Consider the following 19729-nt stretch of genomic DNA (forward strand, 5'->3'; position numbering starts at 1 on the left):
TAGATCTCTGGTACTGTGTGAAGTACCATCCTGTTTCAAATGCTGCACCATCATCCCAGTCTCCAAGAACCCTGCAATCTCAGGTCTAAATGACTACAGGCCTGTCACCCTGACATCTGTGGTCATGAAGTCCTTTGACCGTATCGTGCTGGACCACCTCAAGAGCGTCACAGGTCCCCTGCTGGACCCCCTGCAGTTTGCCTACCAAGCAAACAGGTCTGTGGATGACGCAGTCAACATGGTATTGCATTTCATCCTAGAACACCTCAACGGCACAGGGACCTACGCGAGGATCTTGTTCGTGGACTTCAGCGTTGCGTTCAACACCATCATCTCCGAACTCCTCTCCTCCAAGCTTCTCCAGCTCAATGTCTCGCCTGCCATCTGCCTAGTGGATTTGGCTGGGGGAGGCCACCTCATCCACACGCATCATCAGCACGGGGGCGCCCCAATGTTGTGTCCTCTCTCCGCTGCTCTTCTCTCTCTACACGAACGACTGTACCTCAACGCACCCGGCTGTCAAAGTCTTGAAGTTTGCAAATGACACCACAGTCATCGGCCTCATCAAAGACGGTGACAAGACTGCGTATCGACAGGAAGCGGAGCGGCTGGAGCTGTTGTGCGGCCGACACAACCTGGAGCTGAACACGCTCAAGACTGTAGAGATGTTCGTGGACTTCAGAAGACATCGTTCACCACAGCTGCCCCTCACGCTGTCCAACTGTCCTGTGTCAACCGTCGACAGTCTCGCAGGACATGAAGTGCGAGACCAACATCAACTCCATCCTCAAAAAGGCCCAGCAGAGGATGTACTTCCTGCGGCTTCTGAGGAAGCACGGCCTACCATAGTAGCTTTTGAGGCAGTTCTACACGGCATTCATTCAATCAGTCCGGTGTTCTTCCATCACAGTCTAGTTTGGCGGTGCCACAAAAAAGGACAAACTCCGACTGCAACGGACAATCAAAACTGCTGAAAAGATTGTCGGTACCCCCCTACCCACTCTTGAGGACTTACACGCTGCCAGAACTAAGACAAGAGCATGCAAAATCCTCTTGGACCCTCCACATCCTGGTCACCACCTCTTCCAGCGCCATCCCTCAAGTAGACGCTATCGAACAACGCAAGCTAAAACGAGCAGACACTCCAACAGCTTCTTCCCTCTTGCCATTAACTTCTTAAGCAGTTAACTTACAATTCCATTGTAACATGCTGCCAATTTTTGTCTTGAGATTGTTGAGATTGTCACATCTCTGTCGGGCCAATTATGCATTATTCATGCACTCACTGTAGTAAGCTCGCCACTCTCCATTATTTGCGTTTCTGTTGTTGACCTGTTCCAGATTATTGCACTACAAGTCACTTGAAACTGCTTAAATGTCTTAAAAGGTCTCTGGACCAAATTATTGCTCTATTAGTTATTTCACACTGCTCAATGGCTGGAGGACTCTGCATCATTTGCACAATTGTCAAAACAAATAAAATAAATAAATAAATAAATAAACTAAGATAGGCGGCACGCTGGCCGACTGGTTAGAGTGTATTCCTCACAGTTCTGAGGACCGGGGTGAATATGAGTGCGAATGGTTGTTTGTTCCTATGTGCCCTGCGATTGGCTGGCAACCAGTTCAGGGTGTACCCCGCCTCCTGCCCGATGACAGCTGGGATAGGCTCCAGCATGCCCCAGTGAGAAGAAGTGGTTCAGAGAATGGATGGATGTATTTTCTGTCAATTGACTGTCTGTTGTCGTATCAGATCGGCTCCAACTACCGGAAACAAATTCCTTGTGTTTTTTTCATACTTGGCAAATAAAGATCATTTTGATTCTGATTCTGATGTTGATTCATGATTTGTTTTTCATTTAGGGTATTGTGGCAGAAGGGGATACATTAAATCAATTCATCAATACATTCTTCAATTAGCATGATGTATTAAGTCCAATTTTATCCATAACTTCCTTTTCTAGAGTTGGACAGCGTCCAGTACATGCAATTTAAGGTGACACTTATTTAAATTATAGCCCTTAAGTTCATTTTATCATTTAAAGCGCTGAAAGCAGTCTCTGTCTACTACCAAATGAGCGTCTCTGGGACTCTATACTTGTACACCACTGCGTCCTTGTGCTGCTTTTACCACCAGTTCTTTAAATCACTTAGAATAACAAACAAATTATAAGAAACCTGCAGGCGTTAGGAGACACAGCTGTTTCCTCTGCTTTGACAAATATTTCTTCACCCAGCCAAATATGCAGAATGTAAATATGCAACAACAGAGGACACAACCAGTGCACAGTAATACACAACCTGCAACAGTGGATGCAGTCCCCATTGGTTTCGCTTGTTCTAATGTGTCTTTCGCATGCTCTAAACCACCACAACACATACACACATGCATCTACAAACACAGCTGCCCAGCGTTGTCATGGAAGGAACCGGCAAGTTTCCAGCCAAGAATTGTTGTTTCCAAATGATTAGAGAGTAGGCGGACGGGACGATCTGGGAGGCAGCAGCTGCTCGTCCCCCTGGCTCCAAGTGGAGCAGAAAATCTGGATAATTTCATTGTGATAATCAGCCTCCCGTTCCCCCCACTCCATCTCTGTAACCCATGATGAGGACAGAGGGCGGAGAGGAAAATGCAAAATAGCAAACATGCGCTTTGTGCTCGGTGCGTTGTAGTTTGTGCACCAAAATAGTTTGATTCGTTTCACCTGCAGGGGTTGTAGATTTTCATCTCTTTATCGTATCTGATGCTGCAGTGATACTATAATTGGGAAAAAAAAAACCTTGTTTTTCCAACAAACAAGCTTTTTGGCTTTTTCAACTTTTCAAATAGCTAAAAAACTAAATAGGACAATTCCTTGGAAAGGACGTTCTTGAAATGACTGCATTTTGAAGAAAATATTGCATTACAGCTCTTTATTACTTATATTCTGGATTGTTCTACAAAGTCACTCCTGTCCTTGTCCAGTTAGCATTGATATTTTTGCAATGACAATGGTAATATAGTATGTCTAGTCTAGTGTTTATGTTTTAACAGCTCTGGGAAATAAATTACAAGACCACTGCAAAATGATCAGTCAATGCCAACAAATCTTCATTGAAATATTTGTCATTTTCTGTAAATGTCTGTGTCATTTGATGGTGATTTAGCAGCTGTGTGATAGAATAGAAAATGCAGAGTGCATTTCCATGGCTGTGGATGAGTCCACTGACACCACATAATGCTCAGCTGATGTTAATTGTGAGGTATTACGATGAGTCAAAAAGGGAGTTTTGTCATTATGTCAAAAGTGACATTGTGTTTTAGTTTGTATTTTTGTTGTTTGGATCAAAAAGAACATTTTGTTTTGAAGATTATTATCGCGTGGCATTAGTCCATCCACAAGTCTGTCCTTGATTTTGAAATCCTCTTGTCCTGTTGTTTAATCTATCCTGCGATTGGCTGGCGACCAGTTCAGGGTGTACCCCGCCTCTCACCCGAAGATAGGCTCCAGCACGCTCGCGACCCTGGTGAGAATAAGTGGTACAGAAAATGGATGGATTCATGTTTAATCTTGCAATGGTGTCCTTTCCCATTATCCTGTAATTGACTGGCAACCTGTCCAGGGTGACGTTTTCCTTTCAGCTGATGTCAGCTGGGATAAGCTCCAGCTCCCGACGACCCTGAACAGGATAAGCGATGTAGAAAATGGATGGATGGATGGATACTTATGATTGACCCAATTTCTCATCTTCTAAAGCTCATTTTGAACCATCAACTGTTTCTTCAACACCTGAGCTTGACATTTTCACGCTCTTCCCACATGCAACACTCTCAAAATTGGTGACAGCTGGGAAAACGCCCTGCCATCAGTGACTCTGTGCGTGTGTGTGTGCGTGTATTTAAAACCGTGCCCCTCTGATGAATCCCCTGGCCCCAGCCCCCCCTACCCCCCAGTAAAACTGGTCTCGGACCATCACTGTGTATGCCTGCATGCGTGTTCTCTGTGAGGTGTGCAACACAAATAGACAGCAGAGTGTGAACTGAATTTCCCTTTATTTATTTTAATTATTTTTTTTTACAGGTACAATGCATAAGTAAAAGAATTGGACTTGGGCTAGCTAGCTAAAATCTAATTTGCATATGTTGGCCCTTGAATGAGTGTAGCAAAAAAAAAAAAAAAAAGAAATGAAAAGAAAGATACAACAGAGCAGAGCTATGTTCATGAGTGCTGCTTTAAAGTAATATATTTAAAATCTGTAAATAACTTCTGAACCTAATAATGTTCATGATTAATGATGTAATATAATGGCCGTTGTAAAAGCGCTATATAAGTAAATAAAAATGATTAGTACCCTCCAGTGGACACCTATGGAGGTCCATCCTTCAATGAAGAATTGTCCACAAGCAACTATAGGAAAGTTGGTACTTTAAGACTAGACTCTTTTACATTCAACGTGTATTTTAAAGTAAATTAAAATGATATGAAATGGGGGGGATTAAAACTTTGCAAGTTCTGCACTTGAGCAAGAGTCTGTTTTATGTCGTAGAATCATAAATGTAAGTCATGTAATTTGTAGATCCCCCTACAAAGAGATAACTCAACTCAAGGGCTTGTTCTATAACATTACAACGTTATAAAACAGTGACATAATGAATATTCCATTGCTCCGCGTACGTTGCGGTGGCTCCACCCCTCATCCTCTTCCTCCACCCCCCAGCCCCCTCCTCTCTCATCCTGTGACGCTCCAGCCCGGAGTCAGCGTGTGCCCGCCGTCTCTCTTCCCGGTTTGGGACCGCAGCCTGCCGGTTTCGACTTGATGGGAACCTCGACGTGACGATCGAACGTTACCGAAGAGAGGCTGCAGGAGCGCACAGGACATGATGAAGTTGGTGCTCCTCTTCTTCATTTCGGCTGCATCCTGCCCGGTCACCCTGGCCACCATCACTGGTAAGGACTGATGCAAAGGCACGCGCATATATCTCTTGCACGCTCGTTGTTCTCACTAGTAAGACAATTCAGCACACGAGTACAACGCCCAGGGCGCACTAGTAGAAAGATTTACTGTTAGGACAACTTCGCACACTACATAATACAAGTGAGACAAAAATGTGCACTAGTAGCATGTCACTAGTAGTACTAGTAGCATGCAGTTGTAAACTAGTGCACTGCTTTGCCTCACCGATGACATGTATTTGTCCTACTTGTATGCCAAAGTTGCCCAACTGCTAAGGACGACGAGCATACTAGTACATGGAAAGCTGTTTGAGCATTTATTTGATGCTCTTCAAATCTAGTATAAGGGCCATATACTAGTATGTTCTTTGTCCTTCAATCACTTGTAGAACGACTGTTGTCTTACTAGTAACGTTTATACTGCTCTCCACTATTTTATGACATTTGCACACTAGAAGGACAACATTGGCATACTAGTAGGACAACTGTTAGTAGTGAGGCAAATCTGCGCACAAATTGACGCCTATATGTTACTAGTTAAGTGCTAGCTATTATCTAGTACCGGTATAATTTTATAATATTACATTATATATTACAGTGAATCCTCACCTATCCGTGGTTGGGCATTTTTGAATTTGGCTGTCGACATTATTGCTTTGGCGCCATCATGATGGTATCTTGGTGTCAAGGAAATTTGTTGGGGTGAGTTGAGGAGGTTCATTGAGACACAAGTGGTGCTTTGCCGCCATCATGTGGCATAGGCAATTACAAACCTTTACAGGGGGGGCCTCGATTTTTTGCAGATTCGTGAATAGAGGGTGTTCACTGTAAATTATAATATCAAACAACAGCCTTGGCAAACTAGTTGAACAACTACATGTTACTACATGTTTGCATTTTGGTGCTACTGTCCAGGAGGGTGCTAGTGCCTAGTTGTGACTGGTAGTGTTACTATAGTACAGCAGTAGTGTGCCAGTAAGGTTGAATTGTTTAGTAGTAGAGCAAAAGTGGCACTAATAGTGGAAAAAAACGTTACTACTAAGACAGCCGTTTCACTTGTGAGCTGAATTGTCTTGCTAGTGAGGACAAAGAGCATACTAGTACATGATAACTAATAAATGCTCAAGCAGCTTTCCATACGCATATTCTTGAAGCATCAACATGTGCTGCTATATTTCTGTGAGCCCATATTATTTTTCTGTCTTTATGGTCACATTGAGAATGGGCTTTCACCTCAAAACAAACAACAACAGACCCACATAATCGTTTTATTTTCTTCAATACACATTGGTCATTTCATTAGGTAGACCTGCACACTCTAATGAGATTTTCGCAATCTTTTTTGATTGACATCAGAGAGGTATTCATTTAACAATAAGTTTTTGTTTGTGGTTGAAGCAATCTTTGGCACCTTTTGTAAAACTACTGGACCCAAAATATTAGGCAGTGCACTTTAACACCACTGCAAACTATGACCACCTGACTGTCACTCAAAACTGAGCTTGATCTTATATTGGATCTTTTTAGTGAGTGCAGGTGTACCGAATGAAATGGTTGGTGTGTCAAGGTATTTAGGTACCTGTGAATATAAAATAATCTGACACATAAAGTGCTGCCCAGAAGTCCTTTCACTAAGAAAACTGAACTACTTTAATAATACTTCAATGTGTCATAAGACAAAAAGAGGCCAATGACACATTTCCGACTGTATGTGTCTCTTGAGAAATATTTATCGTGAGAATGGACAGTATTTAGGTACTACACTATAACTGCAGTGATGGCTGTTTAACTGGTAAACAATACAATTATACATTGACATTCCATAGCTAACAACATAAGCCCTATGGATGCAGTACCAGACTTTTACATTCATACTTCATTTGATTCATGGTTGTTGGGTGTAATTTTTCACTGTCAAGGTCTTCTTCTCATTCTAGCGCCAAATGAGTTTGTGTCCTTGGCAGAGATGGAGGACGCTCTGCTGAAGAACCTCTTCCAAGGCTACCAACGCTGGGTGAGGCCCATTCAGCACGCCAACGACACCATCAGAGTCCGCTTCGGACTCAAGATCTCCCAGCTGGTCGATGTGGTGAGAAGGAACACATCACTGCTTTTACTTCTGTTTCACAACATACTCTCGTGTAGACTTCACACTTACTAACCGAAACTTGCTTACCTACTACACTTCATTAGGTGCACCTGCACAATGTCACGAGATCCAAGAGCTGCAATCAAAAAGTTTGGCTTATCACATTATGTTTATTATTTGGTTGTATATTTCAGGTGGACAGGTTCGCTGCATCATACTGAAAGTTGTCATCTTTGCAAAGGCAGACGTTTGTGGTGGGGGGAGTCTCATCTAGTCAGTAATACACTGGAGTCACTTTCTTTCTCACTGGCTACCGCCTGTGTGTTCTGTTTTACCGTCTGCACAGTGTCACTTTTATGTTTACAGGGGCTAAGGACCGAGCCCTGCTGCGAATACCGAAATACCGATTCTCGTGTATAATGCGCATCCCCCCCCCCCCCCCCCCCAAAAAAAAATTGTCAAAGGTCAATAGTGGACATAGGTATAGGGGGAAATGGAAAAAAACTTTCACATTTTATAAATGTATGCCGCCATCTAGTGGTTATGAAAAACCTGTCCATTTTCATTCCAAAATGCCAGTGCCACCTAGAGGTTATAAAAAAGGTGTACACTTTCTTTGTAATACGCCACTGCCACCTAGTGGTTATAAAAAGGTGTAGCCTACACTTTCATTACAATATGACAGGGGTATGTACGTATGACTGCATGTACAGTTGTGCTCATAAGTTTACAGAATTTGTGAAATATATATATATATATTTTTTTTTAAATATGGCTGATGACTGAACAACAACGATCATTAATTTCTTTATGGTTATGTTTTGTTTCATGATAATGCTCTCCTGAAATGCTTGACCGTTTAATTTGAAAACCATCCATCCATCCATTTTCTGAGCCGCTTCTACTCACGAGGGTCACGGGCGTGCTGGAGCCTATCCCAGTTATCATCGGGCAGGAGGCGGGGCACACCCTGAACTGGTTGCCAGCTAATCGCAGTAATTTGAAAACCATTAAAATAAAATTAAATGTGTTTCACCTGGTCCTTCATGTTTTATTTCAAGAATTGTACCCATCTTACAAATTCTGCCTGGGTAATCAAACATATGAGCGCAACTGTGTGTTTTATCATTCACTAAATAACAGTAGTGCTGTGAATTTCAAAATAAGAGCAGGTAAATAAACAAAGTATGTGTTCAAATAAAGTGCTTAGCTTCAGAATAATTATTTGAAAAAAAACCAGCAAAATACAGATAATAGTTAATATTTTGATCATATGGGTAGAAGCAAAATCATGCATTGTAAAAATGCATTATACATAGGTAGAAGGGTTTGCCAGAATTTTGAGGTCAACTATGGGGGCGCGTATTATACCTGGGTGCGCATTATACACGAGAAATTACGGTAATAATGGGCCCTTACAAAAGGTTTATAATTGCCCAATGATGCCACAAGATGGTGGTAAAGAACTCATGACGCTACCTAACTCACTTTCACAATAATTCCTTGGCACCAAGATGTCACAAGATGGGGCCAAGGCAATACGTTTATATTAACGCTTTAGCCTGAGCACAAACAAATTGGTGAATTGGTGAGTTTTTCAGTGATTTTTTTCCCCTGAAAAAAAATCCATGACGAGGTGAATCCCCGAGTAGTAATATGCAGGGGAACACTATACCGAACACCGTATTAAAAGGGGCAGTTTCAGTTACAGGGTCTAATTCTGTATTTAACACATACATAAGGCGCACCGTATTATTGGGCGCAGGCATGGTAAAACATACGCTAGCATGCATGCTAGCGTATGTTTTTCAAAAGGCAGCGGGAGCAAAACTGAGTTCGGTTGTACTTTATTGAAGTATTTAACAATGTACTCATGTTATTTTTTGATCAATCCTCATCCACAAATCCATCAAAGTCCTTATCTTCTGTAACCGAAATGAACAGCTGGGCAAGTTCTCCATCAAACACGCCAGGTTCCCTCTCGTCATTGTCGGAGTCAGTCTCGTTTCCGGGTGTCTGTTCAGCAATGATGCCGGCTTTCGCGAAAGCTGGGACAACAGTCAAAGCAGATACCTTAGCCCAGGCATCCACAATCCATTCACACATGGTGGCGTAACTCGCCCGGTGCTTCGTCTTCTTGACTTGGCGATGCTCGTTTTCCTGCTTCCTCCACTTGCGAACCGTGGATTCGTTGACCTTGAATTCTCTCGCGGCTGCTCGATTCCCATGTTCCTCCGTGTAACTGCTAGCTTGCAGTTGTGCTGTGTTTCGTAAGCCTGTCTCTTTGTAGGTGCCATTTTCGGGGGTCCTTAGCCAAACCGATGTTGTTTTGCACAATGCACATACCGGCTCTATATACCTACTGGAGGCGTGTCTTTAAAGTCCTTTTTCACGCACACCCTCCCCCCTTTACGTCCGCATGCCGTCCTCAGTCACGTCTGCCTTTGCTCTATATAAGCGGCGTGTCGGCAGGAAATGCTCCCAGTCCAAGTCACGCAACAACATTTACAGATTTTGGAACTCGGTGCACACATAAGGTGCGCCGCATTATAAGACGCCCTGTCCATTTTGGAGAAAATTTAAGACTTTTAAGTGCGCCTAATGGTCTTGAAAACATGGTATTCATATTGTGCTATCTTTATTCCTGCGTATCTCTTTTTTGTTTACCTTGTCTGATACTTCACCCTGCAACTTTTTATCCTATCTACTGTTACACGTATTGTTTTCCATTGTGACATTCTCGACTGTCCTGCAGGTCTAATAAGAAGTTTACCGCTCTTAATAAATATGTGAAAACAATAAAACTGTTCTACCTTAACAAGTGAAGATAGGTATTGTGACAAGTGAGTCTTACTACTTTCATTTTAAGTCCGTTTTGTCATTTCTGTTCGTTCTTCTTTTCGTACTGTAACATGCTCTCCTTGTCTGAGGGGCCCCTTGTTAAGTCTGCTCCCGCTTTTGAAGTGCAGCAAAAAGCCACATAAAACTAAACCAAAAGGCCTGAAATGAGAGCTTGTCAGTTAAGCCACCAACTGTTAATGTAGGGTGTCCAAACCTTTTTGGACGTACCAACTGTCCTATACACCCTGAACTGGTTGCCAGCCAATCGCAGGGCACATAGGAACAAACAACCATTCGCGCTCACAGTCATGCCTACGGGCAATATAGTCTCCAATTCATGCATGTTTTTGGGATGTGGGAGGAAACCGGAGTGCCCGGAGAAAACCCACACTGGCACGGGCAGAACATGCAAACTCCACACAGGCGGGGCCGGGGATTGAACCCGGGTCCTCAGAACTGTGAGGCTGACGCTCTAACCAGTCGGCCACCGTGCCGCCTCATTTCCACATTTAGAACCAAAACAAAAACAAACTGTAGAAAGATAAACATTTTTGAAAGCAATTACTTGAATTATCATTGTGATATATTTACAAATTGGAACGTGGCATAGAGCAGAAAGTGGAGGAAAACATTGTTGCTTCTGACACTCAAGTATCTTATGCACTAGTGTGTTATGAAGACAAATTAGTTTCTTTTTAAAGTTGTAAATAGTTAATTTGTGTCTGTATATGTAAAAAAGCGCTATATAAAATCAATGTATTGGTAATAGTAGTTTTGAGGGGTGTCGCATCCATGTAGGATGTGGGTGTCACAAGCCCCTCACTTTTGACACGCACACTTTGCATGCTGCACCTCAGCCATTTTATTATTTTTTTTTTCAATGTTACGGGCTGTGTGAACTGTTACCTCTAGTAGGTACATGTTGCGGGCTTCTGAAAACTGGATGGAGGGCCATTTGCGGCCATCCTGTCACATAAGCTCCATACAAAGATTGAGAGAAAGAACAATTTCAGTCAGGTGGTCGTTTTGAATTTTGGACTAGAGGGAGAGTGAGGCGACAATGTTTTCTGCGTTGTCCCCCTGAGGCTCCCAAATTGGCTGCTGCATAGCTCACTATTAGATCATATGCTTCACCTCTGCTCATTGTGATGGCTCCAGCGTCCAAGTGAGGGTGACAGCTGAGGCCTGGACTCATCGGAAACACTCCCTCACATGCAGACTTCGACAGCTTTTAAGTCACGTGATTATTTATTTATTTATTGTACATCTTTCTCTCTTTCTGTCCGTCTTGACCCTGCATCTCGGTGTGAGTAGTATTAGTACTCTTGTTTTTGGCCTCTGTTATTTAGCTCTTCAGGTTTTCATACCTTCTTCTTGTTGTCTGGGAAAAAGCAGAGATTCTTTGAAGTAATTCAGATAATCCAGCATCCAAATTCAGTTCACTGAAATAAGGTCATGCCATAGTGCAACCTCAACACGTGACTGCACACTCACCATCCATTTCGTTAGGTAGATCTGCACAATCTAAATGAGATCTAATGCCAGAGATGTATCAAAAGTCAATCCCTAGAGAGAAAATCATTTACTCAATATGATGCAGTGCTCCTACTCTATTGCTCTTGGTGAGTTTTGAAGCATGTGATCATCTCTTCATAAAGACTATTTTTTTTTTTTACATCAGTCTTTTATTTGTGTTATCATGTTTAGGATGAGAAGAACCAGCTAATGACAACAAATGTTTGGCTGTGGCAGGTAAGCTAGAGTCAACATTTAAAGTTCTGTACCTGTGTATTTATGTTTAAAAACTCGCTGTGACACTGTTGCTTATCATTGTATTATTGCTGAATGATTGCCATAATTCGAGTTGCATCTCTCCAGTGTGGGGTTTGCATGTTCTCCCACTCCCTGTGTGGATTTTCTCCGGCTACACCGACTTCCTCCAACATTCCGGAAACATGCACGTTGGGTTGATTGAAGGCTTAAGCAGTCCACAAGTGAATGTGAATGGTTGTTTGGCTGTGATTGGCTGGTGACCAGTCCAAGGTGTATAACGCCTCGGACACAATCACCTGGGCTAGGTGGGATCCCGCTCTGCTATAGTGAGAACATGCCCTCTTAAAAATGGATGGATGGATTTACCTACCTCGACATCATCCACAAAAAGACACAATCAAAGTTTCTACATGAAAATCATGTTCTGCTAAAGCCACTGTAAATAACAAATAACAACCTTTCGATGCTTACAGATGATGAATATAGGTGGTGTTAAGATGTCAGTGTTGCTTTTCTTATGCGCAGGAATGGACGGATTACAAACTGCGTTGGAATCCAGATAAATACGGAGGCATCGCTTCCATCCGAGTTCCATCTGAAAACATTTGGCTCCCCGACATTGTCCTCTATGAGAAGTAAGATTTAACATCTTCATCATATTGTCCACAAAGATACAAGATGATAAATTAGAAATGTGAACTGAATGAAATAAAACCGAATCCATTTACGCAGTTATTCTCGAAAGTGTGTGCGTAGCGAAGCACGTAGCATCAGTGGTACTTGGGCTCCCTCTAGTGATATCTAAACAAATCACTGCATTCAAATCAAAGTATGCATAATGTTACAGTGGCTTAGATATTTTTTTAATCGAGTACAATACATTTATCAAGTACAGTACAGTTGCATTTATTTAAGTGCAATTCGTTTACATTAAATCTTTTAGAACTCTGTTTTCAAATTTTTTTATTGAACTTATTGAACTATGTGCAATTCCTTTTAATTGAATCATTAGTAAAGAATATATAATTTTGTTTTGTTTTTTAGTTTAGAGTATTGTTCAAACTGAGCATAATGTTGAAGTGGCTTAAAATAATATTACATTTAATTTTTAGGTGAATAAACTGCCTTGTTTTTGACAAACACTTGGTCGTGCTACGCTACTGTATTTTTATATTTGTCACTAAGTTGGTACTTGGAGAGACACATTTTTTTTTAGTTGGTACATTCTATAAAAAGGTTTGAGAACCACTGCCTTTTCAAAGAATAAATGTAACCGGTGAACATAATTCACTCAATACACTGAATAAAATAAGCTATTAAAAACCAGTTTAGTCCTGCAGACATGGCATGTGTCATGAAACGTTATGGACGACAACATTCTATAATTCATAGGCTGTTCTATACTACAGTGTTTCTAAAGGTCTTGTATTTTGGCTATTTCGACCTCCAAAGTCCATGTCTAACATGGACTTTGTATATTTATTTCAAAAAACACCTTAGAGTGTCCAGAAAAGCCCCCTCTGACAGCTACATCTGTTTGACCCGATTTTGTATCCCTTTTCACCATATTTGGATAAGACTGTCCCCTTTGCTCTCATTGGTTGCCTAGAAGACCCACTTGTGACCCACACGTTTGATATGATGATAGCGCTGGCTCGGGAGCAGAGAGGGAAGGCGGAGAGCTTCGCTAATGACGAATGACGTGATTTCAGGGCTCTCAGCAAAAAAACCAAAACATCTGGAGTTCAGGAATGCGTGGACGATTTTAATTTATATTTCACGTTTAACGAGGCACCATAGAGACAATATTACATCCCATATACTAGAAAAAGTTGGTTTGGAAAAATATGTCCCGTTTAAATCATTTACACAACTGCAAAAAACAAACAAACATTCTGTGCATATGATCATTTTTTCAGCGCTGACGGGCGATTTGAAGGCTCCCTGATGACCAAAGCAATTGTCAAGTACAACGGGGTCATCACGTGGACACCGCCTGCCAGTTACAAGTCGGCGTGCACCATGGACGTCACCTTTTTCCCCTTTGACCGCCAGAACTGCACCATGAAGTTCGGCTCTTGGACCTACGACGGGAACATGGTAGACCTCGTTTTAATTGATAACCAGGTGGACAGGAAGGACTTCTTCGATAACGGCGAGTGGGAGATTCTCAACGCCACGGGGGCAAAGGGGAACAGGAAGGACGGCCTGTATTCCTATCCTTTCCTCACGTACTCCTTCATCCTGAAGAGGTTGCCGTTATTCTACACGCTCTTCCTCATCATCCCTTGTCTGGGGTTGTCTTTCCTGACTGTGCTGGTATTCTATCTTCCGTCCGACGAAGGGGAAAAGTTGTCTCTCTCCACCTCTGTCCTCGTGTCGCTCACTGTCTTCCTCCTCGTCATCGAAGAGATCATCCCCTCGTCTTCCAAAGTCATCCCTCTCATCGGCGAGTATTTGCTCTTTATCATGATCTTTGTCACGCTCTCCATCATCGTCACCGTGTTCGTCATCAACGTGCACCACCGCTCGTCGGCCACCTACCACCCCATGTCGCCATGGGTTCGCAACCTCTTTCTTCAGAAGCTGCCCAGACTGCTGTGCATGCGAGGTCACATCGACCGGTACCACTACCCGGAGCTGGCTCCTGAAAGTCCCGAGGTGAAGCCACGATCTGGAGGTCGGAGAGCAGGCCAGAGGGCAAGCGGAGGACAGAGCGCTTCTGATGGAAAGGAGGACGAGGCCTGGGCAACCATGCTGGAGAAGGCCATCTATTCAGTGCGATACATCAGCAGACACATCCGAAAGGAACACTTCATTCGAGAGGTAATAACCTCATATCAGTCTAAAGCAGGGGGGAGGTGTGTGGGGAAGTGAGCCATAGCTCACACAATAGTAATATGGTGGACTGGTTAGTCCGTCTCACAGTTCTGAGGATCCGGGTTCAAATCCGGCCCCACTGTGTGGATTTTGGATGTTCTCCCTGAGCCTCTGTGGGTTTTCTCCAGGTATTCTGGTTTCCTCCCACATCCCACAACACGCATGGTAGGTTAATTGAAGACTCTAAATTGCCTGTAGGTGTGAATGCGAATGGTTGTTTGTTTATATGTGCCGTGTATTCTTTATAATTTGAAATGCACTCCTTTATTACAATTAGATTACATTAGGTGTAGTGGCACAAACTATCGGTATTGAATCGGTATCAGCGATACCAACTGGAATTTTACACATTATCGGATTGGAAAGGAAATTGGTGGTATCAAACATCACTATCAAGTGATCGTCTCACACAACACAGAAACAAAAAATCAATCCATTTGACTTTGAACAGGTCTTAAATTTTACGCATTTTTACGCATTTCTGAAAATCCCAAAATTTCACATTTTTCAACATGACTATCATTTGGCATGCACAGGTCTATATGAAACACAGAAAATCCTGTTTTTAATATACAATATCAATATCTTGTTGTCATTGTACCCTTGCCTTGTGTTAAATTCACATTTCTTTTTTATCTCCCAGGTGGTACAAGACTGGAAGTTTGTGGCCCAGGTGTTAGACAGGATCTTCCTCTGGGCATTCCTGACTGTCTCAATACTTGGCACCATTCTTATCTTCACTCCAGCCCTGCATATGTTCTTCAAAGTCCCTCCACCAATTGCAAGTGAGGATCCCACTTCAATGTCACAGCTTTAGCACGGACGGACAACTGATGTTTCAGTCTATAAATGATCGACAATCATTTTATTAAAGGGGCTCTTTTATCCTTATAATAATTCATTGTTACACTTATTTATCACACACTGTTCCTCCATGCAGCTCTGTGTGTTAACTCTTCTATCTCTTGCACTGTCTTCCCTTTTAATGTTTTTGTGTTCTGAAGATAAACAGAATTTCAACAGCACTGACATTTTGCTAATGCAAATGCTAATGCAATTTACACGGTAAGAGTAAGTAATGTACAGACAAATATTAACTGATTTCACTGCTTGAATGGTTAATTTTCAGCATTTACACAAAGTGACAGTACAGTAAATTCCAGCTGTCACTGACAAAAGCAAGGTCTTGAGGTTAGCCTACTGATAGAAAAATGACTTATCATTTATTCATCCAAAAATACGTCTTCCGATAGACTGTGTTGAAATCAGTCTAGCAAAATTACAAAGTGATGCATACATGAAAGTTGTTTCCATAAAATGCATAAAAGTGTACGAGACGCTTAATTAGCAATGTGAGCGTGTCAGTGTGTGACAGTAACCCCTAGTGGTAACAAAACATAAAATTATAGTATTTCTTGCCTAAAACCTTTTTAAAATATATTATTTAAATTCCTGAAATGCATACAGTATATATGATTACTTTTTGATCAGAAGAGAATCACCACTATTTCTGTGGCGCCGAATAACAATAATAATAATACTAAGAACAAAGAGCCCTGCGTAGAAATAATACTTGGCAATGTATTATTAATATGAATATTTATTGCAGCTGCAACACACTTTTTCATTTCACTAAATGTACTGGATTTTACTGCTGCACAATGACACTATTCTAAGATGAGTCAGCATGTTTTACAACAAATCTAAACAGTCTCGCTGCCTCGGTATGAAATACAAGCGGGGATTTTAGCCAGCAAACTTCGAAAGGATATTGTATCTTCTCTGCCTGCTTTGATTAAATTGCTGTGGTATTGTTGAATAGATAGTGCATCTAAAGTATAATCATAAGCCAAATATGTTACATGGTGGCAACTCTCATTTGCATCTAAAACGTAACTAAGGAGCGCATTTATGACACCGTAATGAAACATTATCTCCAAAAAGCCTGCCATTAACCACATTATAATCATGTTTGTTTACCATATCAACCCTCATATCATTTGTCTTCATGTTTCCTATTTGCGTCCTCCCGTCTGGCTGTCCAAGTGTGCTCTAGCATTGCGCAACATCTCCATGTACAGCCTGTTGTTCTCACTGCAATGTCAATAGAAAAGTGTTATGATCGTAATATTATCATGATATCATATATGAATGATGAAAATTATGTCAATTTAGCCCCAGCTAAAATAGATCAATAAAATATCAATAAAAATACAATTTAAGCGTAAAACTATGTATTTAGTGGTGTTCATTTATTTATTTATATGTAGAAAATGTTGGCACGCCACCTGCTTAGGTAGGAAACCAACCAGCAGAACAACAGTACTCTCTCTTACTGTATAATGTGCTTATTGGAGTTAATATCTCTCTCAGTGGTAATGTACTAAAAGCTACATACAGCATTCATATATATTCATTTGAACAGATATACTGTACAATTCCCTTTAGCTCTGGTGCACAAATGTATCAACATTGCATATTTGTTTGGAGCCACTTTTGTTAGCCATTACGCGTAGGGCACAATAATTTGACATTGACAAAGCCCAGTAATAATTTAGAAAAAAAAAAAAAATGGCATAGTGTATGCCGTGCTCCCTATGCTGCTTCCTTGACAACTTGGGGCAGAGGTCGCCGATGCCAACAAAGGACAGGCCGAGTTGGCAGGAACGCTGTCAAATGCACACTCGGCAATGACTTGTGTAACGGTGAATGTCAATTTTACAATTATTTTGTCAATTGTGTCACAAAGAGTTTTAACCAGAGCACCACCCGCTTGCCTCCCAAAACACAAAACGGCCAGTGCGCACCACATTGGCTACAATATTGTGTCACTTACTCCGCCACAGAGCGGTCAAACATCAGGTTGCCCATATCCATGTAGAACTGGGCGTCTGTTCGCAGAGCTGTCCAGTACTCGTTCGCCTGAAGGACAAAATCAAGGTCATAGAAATTAATGCAACCACGAGGGTGTTGTATTGCAATCTATTTGACAATGACTGTACAGTACTGTACAGCGAAACCCTGCCTAAATCACCTTGCGTGAATAACTGACACCCCCAAAGAGTTTATAATTCCCTACAGATGCAACAAGACGGTGGCAAAGCACGACATGAAGTTCCACAACTCACTTCAACATAGTTCACAAGAGCGTGCCAAAGCAACACTTTGGCCAAGTGCTTTGGTATGTGCACAAAATCAGCTAAATAGTTATATCTGAATATGTGCGGGTTCCCTGTATGTCTAAACTAGCAGCGAATACGTCACCTGCTCCTGGATGGTGTAACCCCACTGGTTCTGAGAGTTGTGGGGGTCCCAGTATCCTGACTGTCTTTTCAGACGGATGAAGCGCTTTGCTTCCTCTTCTCTCACGAATGGGGCCGCCAGCACCCCTAAACACAAAATGATGACAGTAGGCAGCCCCAACAGTGCAACAAACCCTCTACAAAAAAAAAAAAAAAACAAACAAACAAACAAAAAACCTTCAGGGCTGGAGAGTGATGAATAAATAAGGCAGAAAAAAATGAGAATAAAGTTCTCTTCAGCCTTTAAAAATAAGCAATTCATATATATCCGATCAGAGATTGGATAAATTGTATGCATTGTTTATTATTAAAAACAACAACAACAACAACAACACACTTTATACACACTAAGTAAAACATCAGCTACACATGCACAACGTAATACAAAAACTGTTTAATACTGTGTACTGGTGGTTAACTCAGTTTGTAATGAGATATGAATTAATAGGACACATACAGTATTCATTTAAGAATGTGTTTATCACTGAGGGTAAAGTAGTGGAAAGCAGAGTTATTTTTTTGCTATAACAAGAAATCATATGGCCGGTGAGTGCAAACGTTTGAATAACTTATGACAATATGATGAGTACGTTTATGATGTTGATGATGGTGATGATGAAAATGATGATGAGGATTAAATTAGTGTACTTACCAGTCAAAACAGCCAGCAGGATTACAAATTTCATGTCTATAAAATGAAAGGTATTTTAGGTGAATAGTTCCAGTGTAAAAAAATATAATAGAAAATAAACATTAAAGGGGAAAATCAAATAAAGTACAGTTCGTTATTCATCCAAAGAAGAAAAGTGCAAGATTTACCTGCACGGATCTCAGCTCCAACCTGAGAATCTCACAGAAGGATGTGGACGAGAACAAGACAAGCGTTTCTTTCACCAAGAAGCAGAGGGGAATGACTGAAGTCAAACAAACAAGCCTCGGAAGGTCACCGGCCAAAATACGCACACACACACACACACACACACACATACACACATGCTGCTGTTGCTTCACTTCAGGAGCAAGTTAGGCTCTAGGATTTATTATAAAGACGACGAAGTATGAAGTCGTCCTCAACGTGTCAATAGCGTTTCAGATTTAAGATATCCTAGCACATGCCATACTATATATATATATATTTATATATATATATATGTGTGTGTGTGCGTGTGTGTGTGTGTGTGTGTGTGTGCCTTTCTGTCTCTGTGTCTGTGTGAGACGGTAAGATAATATTTCCTCCACTGGGTGGGGTTCTTACCACAACCGCGGCTTTTTCCAGAAGCCCTTGAACCTATGAACCACTACTGTAGAACTGCAGTGCACCATACTGACATCTGTTTCTAATACTGTACTGTATTTTAAAATTAAATATATTGAAACTTTTTTTTGCAAATATTCACTCATTTTGAATTTGATGCCTGCAACATCTTTCAAAAAAGATGTGACAGGGACAACAAAGACTGGGAAAGTTGAGGCGTGCTAAAAAACAAACAAACAAAAAAAAACACCTGTTTGGAACATTCGACAGGTGAACATGTTAATTCTCAAAGTTTGGTATGTGTACTACTAGTGGTATGTGGGCTCCCTGTTGTGGTACACAAAAAACATTACTGCCTAGTAACAATTCATGTGGTATTTAACTGCTCAGTACGATACATTAGTAATACATCTTAAATTTGTTTTCTTTTTTTAATTTTTTAGGTACATTTTTTATTTAACATTTATGCACAATACATTTCAATTGCTTCATTATTTAGGTATATTTTACCCCCCCCCCCCCCCCCCCCCCCCATATATTAAGCGCTGTGTTAATGTTTAGACTGTGCATAATGTTACAATAGCCTACAATAATATTAAATATTTTTCAATTTTGAGGAATGAATCCTGTGTCTAATTAGGTTTGATGAAATGCT

General features: G+C 41.3%; 2 protein-coding genes across 3 annotated transcripts; one reads left to right on the forward strand and one right to left on the reverse strand.

Moving 5' to 3' along the window:
* Positions 1–4731: 4731 nt before the first annotated feature.
* On the forward strand, positions 4732–16736 carry LOC133407393 (neuronal acetylcholine receptor subunit non-alpha-2-like). Of its 2 annotated transcripts, XM_061685226.1 has the most exons (6): positions 4732–4928; positions 6872–7023; positions 11572–11616; positions 12163–12272; positions 13557–14463; positions 15161–16736. In XM_061685226.1, the coding sequence occupies exons 1-6, from the start codon at positions 4859–4861 to the stop codon at positions 15332–15334; spliced, it is 1458 nt and encodes a 485-aa protein (XP_061541210.1). In that variant the 5' UTR covers positions 4732–4858; the 3' UTR covers positions 15335–16736. The 2 variants fall into 2 exon arrangements, with proteins under 2 accessions (XP_061541210.1, XP_061541211.1); XM_061685227.1 differs by lacking the exon at positions 11572–11616.
* On the reverse strand, positions 16165–18726 carry LOC133407394 (uncharacterized protein C3orf85-like). The gene is made up of 5 exons (XM_061685228.1): positions 18639–18726; positions 18472–18507; positions 17782–17906; positions 17354–17439; positions 16165–16611 (listed from the first exon to the last, which is right to left on the reverse strand). Exons 2-5 carry the CDS (start codon positions 18503–18505, stop codon positions 16533–16535), a joined length of 324 nt encoding a protein of 107 aa, XP_061541212.1. The 5' UTR covers positions 18506–18507; positions 18639–18726; the 3' UTR covers positions 16165–16532.
* Positions 18727–19729: the final 1003 nt, after the last annotated feature.

This window comes from Phycodurus eques, chromosome 9 (assembly GCF_024500275.1).
Source record: "Phycodurus eques isolate BA_2022a chromosome 9, UOR_Pequ_1.1, whole genome shotgun sequence".
Lineage (NCBI taxonomy): Eukaryota > Metazoa > Chordata > Actinopteri > Syngnathiformes > Syngnathidae > Phycodurus > Phycodurus eques.